At 60.4% G+C, this 8,792-nt stretch overlaps 1 protein-coding gene across 2 annotated transcripts in view; it reads left to right on the top strand.

The window, feature by feature from the left end:
* Positions 1-2,777: 2,777 nt before the first annotated feature.
* LTBP3 (latent transforming growth factor beta binding protein 3) overlaps positions 2,778-8,792 on the top strand; it is a 16,660-nt gene continuing 10,645 nt past the window's right edge. The window contains exons 1-8 of one of the 2 annotated variants that reach the window (XM_049892478.1): positions 2,778-3,389; positions 6,282-6,611; positions 6,705-6,907; positions 7,098-7,203; positions 7,413-7,505; positions 7,676-7,798; positions 8,316-8,474; positions 8,554-8,739. In XM_049892478.1, the coding sequence (XP_049748435.1) occupies positions 3,074-3,389; positions 6,282-6,611; positions 6,705-6,907; positions 7,098-7,203; positions 7,413-7,505; positions 7,676-7,798; positions 8,316-8,474; positions 8,554-8,739 (1,516 nt within the window). In that variant the 5' untranslated portion in view covers positions 2,778-3,073. The remainder of the gene's footprint in view (positions 3,390-6,281; positions 6,612-6,704; positions 6,908-7,097; positions 7,204-7,412; positions 7,506-7,675; positions 7,799-8,315; positions 8,475-8,553; positions 8,740-8,792) is intronic. The other variant, XM_049892477.1, reaches the window with a different exon arrangement.

Here is an 8,792-nt window from a genome sequence, read left to right as displayed (position 1 = left end):
TTAAAAAAAAAAAAAAAAAAACCCACTGCCCTCGAGTGGATTCTGGCTCATAGCGACCCTACAGGTCAGAGTAGAACTGCCCCACAGGATTTCAAGGAGCGGATGGCGGATTTGAACTGCTGACCTTTTGGTTAGCAGCCAAGCACTGGGCTAGAGTGGGCGCTGACCTTAAACATTTCGCTGATTCCCGCAGCAAGGAGCCCCAGGGACCTGGGGACTGCCCCCCTCACCCCTGCCACACCAGGCTGTTGCTAAGAGGTCTCCCTCAGTTTCCGCAAAACTACTGTTATGGACGGAATTGTGTCCTCCGAAAATACCTCTATGCCTATGGTTAGAATCCCATTTGAGAATCCATTTTCTGTTGTATAAGGAGGCAGGATTACTGTGGGGAGTGTCTTGAGTCAATCTCTTAGAAGAGATAAAAAGAGCACATTAGGCAAGCAGAGATGGGGGAAGAGAGATGCCAAGCCACATGAAGATCGCCCAGGAGCAGAAACTCAGAGACAAGGACCTTCCTCCATAGCTGACAGAGAGAGAAAGCCTTCCCTTAGAGCCGGCACCCTGAATTCAGACTTTCAGCCTCCTAAACTGTGAGAAAATAAATTTCTGTTTGTTAAAGCCACCCACTTGTGATATTTCTGTTGTAGTGGCACTAGATAACTAAGACAGCTACCCAAATAAACCCCCTGTCAAAATAAAACCTGTAAGCTCCTTCGACCCCCATGTGTCTGTCAGTTTGTCGTACTGTAGGGGCTTGTGTTTTGCTGTGATGCTGGAAGCTATGCCACCAGTATTCAGATACCAGCAGGGTCACCCATGGAGGACAGGTTTCAGCTGAGCTTCCAGACTAAGACAGACTAGGAAGAAGGATCTGGCAGTCTACTTCTGAAAAGCACTAGCCAGTGAAAACCTTATGAATAGCAGCGGAACATTGTCTGATAGTAATGAAGATCAAAGACCACTGCATTCAGTGTGGATTACACCTCAACATAAAGAAAACAAAAATCCTCACAACTGGACCAATGAGCAACATCATGATAAATGGAGAAAAGATTGAAGTTGTCAAGGATTTCATTTTACTTGGACCCACAATCAACAGCCATGGAAGCAGCGGTCAAGAAATCAAAAGACATGTTGCATTGGGTAAATCTGCTGCAAAGGACCTCTTCAAAGTGTTGAAGAGCAAAGATGTCACCCTGAAGACTAAGGTGTGCCTGACCCAAGCCATGGTATTTTCAATCACATCATATGCATGTGAAAGCTGGACAATGAATAAGGAAGACCGAAGAAGAGTTGACACCTTTGAATTGTGGTGTTGGCGAAGAATATTGAATATACCATGGACTGCCAAAAGAACGAACAAATCTGTCTTGGAAGAAGTGTGGCCAGAATGCTCCTTAGAGGCAAGGATGGTGAGACTGCGCCTTACATACTTTGGACATGTTGTCAGGAGGGATCAGTCCCCGGAGAAGGACATCATGCTTGGCAGAGTACAGGGTCAGCAGAAAAGAGGAAGACCCTCAACGAGGTGGATTGACACAGTGGCTGCAGCAATGAGCTCAAGCATAACAACGATTGTAAAGCTGGCGCAGGACCCGGCAGTGTTTCGTTCTGTTGTGCATAGGGTCGCTACCAGTCGGAACCGACTCGAGGGCACCTAACAACAACAACACAACAAGCTCCTTCGACAGGTGTGTCTGAAGGCAAGTTCCGGAACTCCCTCCCCCAGTCAGACTGCCACTGCTGGTGCCTTCCAGGAGAGGGTTTGGTGCTGCCCTGACTTGGCAGTGTCCTGCTCCTGACTCTGGTCATCCCCATCTCCTGCTGAGTTCTGTGAGTCAGAGCCTGAACCTGGGGTCTCTTGGCCAGGCCCCCACAGTGGCCTGGGGCCCAGGAGACACAGCCCTCCAGGGCCTCCCTTCCAGGCCAGTGGACAGGCCTGGCTCCTCCCCAGCCTTGAGCAAACTTAGGGCCGCTCCCCAGCCCCTGGCAGCCCCTGCCCTGAGGCCCTGCTCTGTCCTTCTCCAGCCCCCTGGGCCCTCCAGCAGTGCCCCCCTCCTCCAGGCTCTCAGCCTGGGAAGGGGGCCAGGCCCTGAGCTCAGCCCTTGGCGATTCCAGAGTGTCTGAGGCCCAGAGCCAGCCCCGCCAACCCGGCCAGACAAAGTGGGGGAGGGCAGGGTGGGCACCGGGAAGCCATTTGCAGGGGGCTTGGCATGGAGGCTGGGCTGCCAGCTTTGTTCTTTCTGCTCTTCTTCGGTATCCCGTCCTCCTCCCCCGCTTGTCACTTCACCTCACTGAGCCCCTGCCCCAAGAGTGCCCGATCCCCTCCTCAAAAGGAAGTGGGCCAGTGTTGATGAGAAACGGTTTGGAGGCTGTGAGACCCCCACGTGGACAAGGGCGCCTGGGGCGGGGGGAGGGGGGCAGTGAGGGGCCTGAGTTCCAGCCCCACCCGCTCTCTGGTCTGCGTGTGACCCCAGCCGCCCCGCCCCGCAGCCTCGGTTTCCCGCTTCGCTGGGGCCCCGCCCGGAGGAATCTGGCCTGCGGCCGCGGGTCCCAGGTGAGGCCGCTGGAAGGGACCCAGCGCGGCGGCGGCGGCGGGTTCCGGCGGGGCGGGCACCGGGTGGGGACCGCCCCCGGCCTCCCCGCCCGCACACCCTCTCCTCCGGCGGCCGCGACGACGCTTTCACCAGAAAGAGCCGTCTCCCTGGCGGGGGGCCAGCGCCCAGCCCCCGCGCCGCCGCCGCGCTCGGCCGGGAAAACAACTCCTAGCTCTCGCGTCGCCCGCGCCTGCTCAGGCGGCCGCGGGCGGGCAGCGCGGCCGGGGGCGCGGAGGGCCGCCTTCCTGCCTGCTCGTCCTCGCCGCTGGGAGCCGGCCTGAGTTCGGGGCCTCTGCCGGCCCCCGCGGTCCAGCCTCCGTCGCCACCTCCCCCAGCCCCCGCCCGCGCCGCTGTCCCCCGCTGCCCGCTTCCTCTGTGCCTGTCCCCCCGCTGTCCGCTCGACCTCGTTCCCGGGGCTCCGGGCTTTGCGTCCTCCCCGCGCACCGGGCTAGCCCGCCGGGGTCCCGGGGCCCCGGATGCGCGGGCCCCGCGGGGCTGCCGGCGGCCTGGCCCCTGCGATGCGCGGGCCGGGCGCGGCGGGGCTGCTGGCGCTGCTGCTGCTGCTGCTGGGTGAGGGCGGCGGGGCGGTAGGGGGCCCGGCTGGCGAGCGGGCCGGCGGGGGCGGGGCGCTGGCCCGCGAGCGCTTCAAGGTGGTCTTTGCGCCCGTGATCTGCAAGCGGACCTGCCTCAAGGGCCAGTGTCGGGACAGTTGTCAGCAGGGCTCCAACATGACGCTCATCGGAGAGAACGGCCACAGCACAGACACGCTCACGGGCTCCGGCTTCCGCGTGGGTGAGGGCCAGCGGGCACCGACTGGGGGGAGGACAGGCGCCAGGACAATGGTGGGATGCCCCGCAGAGTCTTGGGCATATGAGACTGGGTGCTGGGCTCCAGAGAGCAGAGATGGGGGACTAGGGTCCCGGGGCCAGAGTTCAGGGGAGCTGCGTGGCTGCCTGGACTTCGCATTTGGAGTTAGGGCTGGGGTCCAGGGTGTGGGGGTAATACTGGGGTCCTGGATGACACTGGCTGCTGGAAGGTGCTGTCTTTTCAGAGGGTTGGGGCCAGAACAGGGGTTTTGAAGGATGTGAGCTGGTGTTGGGACATCTGAATCAGAGAAGGGGTAAATATTCCCCCCAAAAAGCTACTTCTGGAAGAAAAAGGACATTTTTTTAAAGATCTAATGTAGGGCCTGCCAGAAGTAGATGCCTGTGTTTCTGAGAGGAGGGGCTGAGGTCAGGGCTGAGGGGTGAGGGGGTTACTGGTCTGGGATGGGAGGGATGTTGAGACCTTAAAAGTGGGGTACAGGATCAGAGGTAGAAACTGATTCGGGTCCTCAGTCCCTCCTTATCCTGGTGCCCCACCTAAGCCTCCTCCTATACGCCCTGAACAGTTTTCTGCCCCAGGGGCCCTTGAGTCCCTCCTGGCCTCTCCAGTTCAGCCTGGAGACCAGCTTTCCCCAGCATCTCCCTTCAAAGGGCCAGGCCTGGGGCTCAGCTCTCCTCCCCCAGGGCCCTGACCAGTAATTCCCGGCTGTGGGCCAGGCTGGGGGAGGTGTCCCATTGGTAATTACCCCCCTGGATAGGGTAATTAGGCTGGGCCCAGGATGGCACCAGCAAAACAGCCCCTTTACACATTCCCATGCTCACCGACCCGCTCACACTCTTGGAACCCTACTCAAGTGTTCATAGTTCTCATGAGATGACAATGATGATGTGTGTGTATGCATGGCACACACACAGGGCATGTGTGGGCTTTGCGGTGGTACACTGTGATTAAGTGCAGGTTTCTTTGTATTGTTATCTTGGGTGGGTGCCTCCAGTCACTTTTAGTGAGTTTATGAGAGTGTTTATGTGAGTTTGTCTTGGTGTCAGAATGACTGTGTGTGTGTGTCCATGTGCACAGCCTCCCAGGCCCCCGGCCATCCTGCCCAGGCTGCCCACATCCCCCAGGCTCGGTGCCCAGGCCACAGTGGGCGGGTGTCACTGGGAGGTCATCCTTACTGCTATGAGTGACTCACTGGGAGGCAGAAAGGAGAGGATCCTGACTCCCCTGGCCCAGGACACACCCCTCCTGTTCTGGGAGGCCTGGGCCCATGAGGCCAGGCAGGATGGGCCAGGCTGGGTTGAGATGCTTTTAGCCAGGAAAGCTCTAGTCTTAGCTCTGGTCTTAGTTCTTGTCCCAGATAGCAGCACCCCCAGCTTCCTGCAGCCATGGGGCAGGCAGGAGAGGGCTGAGGCTGGTCTATCAGCTCAGGACTCCAAGGCTGGAAGCACATGTCCCGTGCGAGTGCCTGTGACAGAGAGACACAGATCCCATGTACATACCTGTGAGTGTAGCATCGACTCATTCATTCATTCATTTTCCTGGCACCTTCTCTGGTACCCAGAGCTAAGGCAGACCCAGTCCTGCCCTCCAAATCACCCTTCATGGTGCGAGGGACAGACATGGATATAATCAAGCCAAGTGCCAGGCAGAGCTGAGGATAGGAGACAGCAGCTCAGGAGAGGGAGCAGGAGTGGATGGGTCACAAGGAAAGGCTTCTTTCCTGGAAGGATAAGATCTGAACATGCGGAGCTGGGGAACACGGCTCAGAGATGGAGAGACTGACATGAACAAAGCCACAGAGGCAGAAGATGTGGCATTTGGCAGAGAAGGGAGAAGAGTCCAACTTGACTGGGGGATGGGGTGCACATGGAAGGAGCAGAAGGGGATGGGGCTGAAAGAAAGGTTGATGCTGGGCCAGGGAGAGCCTTGAATGCTGAGGCAACGAGGCAAGTGGGGAGCAGGGGGGTGACTATGTGAGACCTTTGCCCAAGGCAGATTTTTCTGGGGATACTGAGAGAGTGGACAGGCAGGAGAGGGAGGAAACCAGCCAGGGGCCTGGGTGGCAAGGCCTGAGCCAGGGCAGGGCAGAGGGCAAGAGGAGGAAGGGAGATGGATTAATGGGAACTACAGAGGCTGGAACCTGGGCAGGCTGGGAGCAGGAGAGATGGCGCCTCAAGGTTCAGATTGGATGACTGGGCGGGCAGGGGTGCCCCAGTACTGGTGTGACATCAGGAGGGGGTGGGGACAGGATACTGATTTCTGAGACTGTCCCCTGGGTAGAGGTGCACAGGAGAGGTCTTGGAGGGGTGGGAGGCAGGAGCTGGAGCTGTGAACATGATTGTCAGTGGGGAGGTGTGGGCCCTGGGATGGCAGGTCCAAGGGGGGGAGAGAGAAAGAGGGTGAGGCCTGGATCAGGGGAGAGTTCCTTTAGGGAGAAGAAGAGGCACCAGGGAGAGGTGGGAGACCCAGGAAAGGCTCCAGGGGAGAGCCAGGGAGGGAAAGGCTGTTCCACCTTCTCACCATCATTTGCTACCATTTATGAAGCACCTTCTGCATACTAGACATTATCTCATTTAATACCCAAACAACCCTGTGATGAGATCCCTAGGCCCAGGGAGGGGTAGTACTGCTCAGGGTCAAGTCCAACAGACTCCAGAACCCAACGCACTGTCTGTATGAGGATGTTGGGGGACCCTGGAAAGGCAGTTTCTATGCAATGGGAGGGACGTGTCACAAAAACCAGCTTCCCGAGGGGGATAGAGCCAGTGGGTGGCGAGGAAGTAGGGAGGAGGGAGGAGAGGCAGGATGTGGGTGAGGGGCTGGGCCGGCGCTGATCTGCCTTCTCTCCCCCCTCCCCAGTGGTGTGCCCTCTGCCTTGCATGAATGGCGGCCAGTGCTCCTCCCGAAACCAGTGCCTGTGTCCCCCAGACTTCACGGGTCGCTTCTGTCAGGTGCCCGCCGGCGGGGCTGGCGGGGGCGCCGGCAGCTCAGGCCCCGGGCTGGGCCGGGCCGGAGCCCTGTCCACCGGCGCCCTGCCACCCCTGGCCCCAGAGGGCGACTCTGTGGCCAGCAAACACGCCATCTACGCGGTCCAGGTGATCGCCGACCCGCCTGGGCCCGGGGAGGGGCCCCCTGCCCAGCACGCGGCCTTTCTGGTGCCCCTCGGACCTGGCCAGATCTCAGCGGAAGGTACCAAACCACGGGCCGACCCGGGAGACAGAGCTGGGCGGGGCCAGCGACCCGGGGGCGGGGCATCCCTGAGGTCGTCCGCCCCGCCCTCAGTGCAGGCCCCGCCCCCTGTGGTGAACGTGCGTGTGCACCACCCGCCCGAGGCCTCCGTGCAGGTGCACCGCATCGAGGGGCTGAACGCTGAGGGCCCCGCCCCTGCCCAGCACCTGCTACCGCACCCCAAGCCCTCGCATCCCCGGCCACCCACCCAGAAGCCCCTGGGCCGCTGCTTCCAGGACACGCTGCCCAAGCAGCCTGTGAGTGACCCCGCAGCCCCGCTGGACCGGCCCTTGTTGCCCTGCCCCAACTCACGGGGATTGCTTAAAACTGGGGGCCCAGGGCACCCCATTCCCTACCCACAGGCTGGGGAGGTGAGGAGGAGCCACAGGAGCGAGGCCGGGTGGGAGTAGGGCGCCCTGTGACTGCTTTCCATGCCCCCCCCCCCAGTGTGGCAGCAACCCCCTCCCGGGCCTCACCAAGCAGGAGGACTGCTGCGGGAGCATCGGCACGGCCTGGGGCCAGAGCAAGTGCCACAAGTGCCCCCAGCTGCAGTGTGAGTGCAGGCTCAGCAGGGTGCCCCCACTGCAGGGCGAACCCCCCTCACGCCCCAACTTCTGCAGTGGGAACCCCAACCCAGAGTAGCCTGAGCCCCCTTGCTGCTCACCAGACTCCTTTTCATCCCACACCGCCCATCCCCCAGAGCCCTCCTTCCCCCCCTGCAGGTCTCCAGACTCCCCCCACCATGCCCCCCTCTTTCTGCAGACACAGGGGTGCAGAAACCAGGGCCTGTGCGTGGGGAGGTGGGCGCTGACTGCCCCCAGGGTTACAAGAGACTCAACAGCACCCACTGCCAGGGTATGGCATGGCCCTGTGAGGGCTGGAGGGGCAGGCTGCTTTCACTGCAGGAGGTCCCAAGGTGGGCAAAGGGAGGAGGCAGGGCTGGGGCAGAAAGCTGGGGTCCTTGGAGCAGCTTGCTGTCACCTTATGGCCTCAGCCTAGAGGGACCAAACTCCTGCTCACCACAGACATCAACGAGTGCACGATGCCTGGCATGTGTCGCCATGGGGACTGCCTCAACAACCCTGGCTCCTATCGCTGTGTCTGCCCGCCTGGCCATAGCTTGGGCCCCTCACGCACACAGTGCATTGGTGAGCCTGGGGGCCAGGTCCCTGGGAGGTCACAGGCCTGGGTGGGAAGGATAAGGCTCTGAGCAGCCAGGGTCAGTGTCCACAAGAGGTCAGGGTAGGGTCCAAGAAGGAGCAAGGCCCAGAGCAGGTGGAATCATGTGGGCAGGTCAGTAGGGTCAGGGATCACATGTGACCTGGGGTTAGAGGTCTCATGGGGTCAGGGACTATATGGGATCAGTCGGATGAGATCATGGGTTTGATGAGTAGGAACGGTGAAGTCTAGAGTAGTGGGGCCAGGGGTCCCATGGGGTTAAAGGGTCACATGAAGTCAAGAGCTGAATGGGCAGTAGAGATGAGGCTTAGAGCAACTATGGTCAGTGGTCACATAGGTTTCAGAGGTCACATGAGATCAGGGTAACAAGTTCAGGGGGTCACGTAGGTTCAGGGGTTGTCTGAGACAGAGGAGCAAGGCCTGGAACAGCTGGGCAGAAGGACAGGGGCCATGTTCAGGCCCAGATCCCCACACCCGCCCCTGCAGTGGACAAGCCGGAGGAGAAGAGCCTGTGTTTCCGCCTGGTGAGCCCCGAGCACCAGTGCCAGCACCCACTGACCACGCGCCTCACCCGCCAGCTCTGCTGCTGCAGTGTCGGCAAGGCCTGGGGAGCACGCTGCCAGCGCTGCCCAGCTGATGGCACTGGTGAGCCCGGGGCAGGTAGGCCAGGGGCTGTCTGGGTGCCTGTTCAGGGAACACTCACTTGTCTTTTGCCCTGGCACAGCTGCCTTCAAGGAGATCTGCCCTGCTGGGAAGGGGTACCACATCCTCACCTCCCACCAGACGCTCACCATTCAGGGCGAAAGCGATTTTTCCCTCTTCCTGCACCCCGATGGGCCGCCCAAGCCCCAGCAGCTGCCTGAGAGCCCCAGCCGGGCACCACCACCGGAGGACACTGAGGAAGAGAGAGGTCTGGCCTGATTCTTTCCATTCCCTGATCAATGATGTGCCCTAGACCTGACC

Source organism: Elephas maximus, chromosome 7 (assembly GCF_024166365.1).
Source record: "Elephas maximus indicus isolate mEleMax1 chromosome 7, mEleMax1 primary haplotype, whole genome shotgun sequence".
NCBI classification, from domain to species: Eukaryota; Metazoa; Chordata; class Mammalia; order Proboscidea; family Elephantidae; genus Elephas; species Elephas maximus.
The sequence above is the reverse complement of the archived record's forward strand: the minus strand, read 5'-3'. Positions and strand labels throughout refer to the sequence as shown.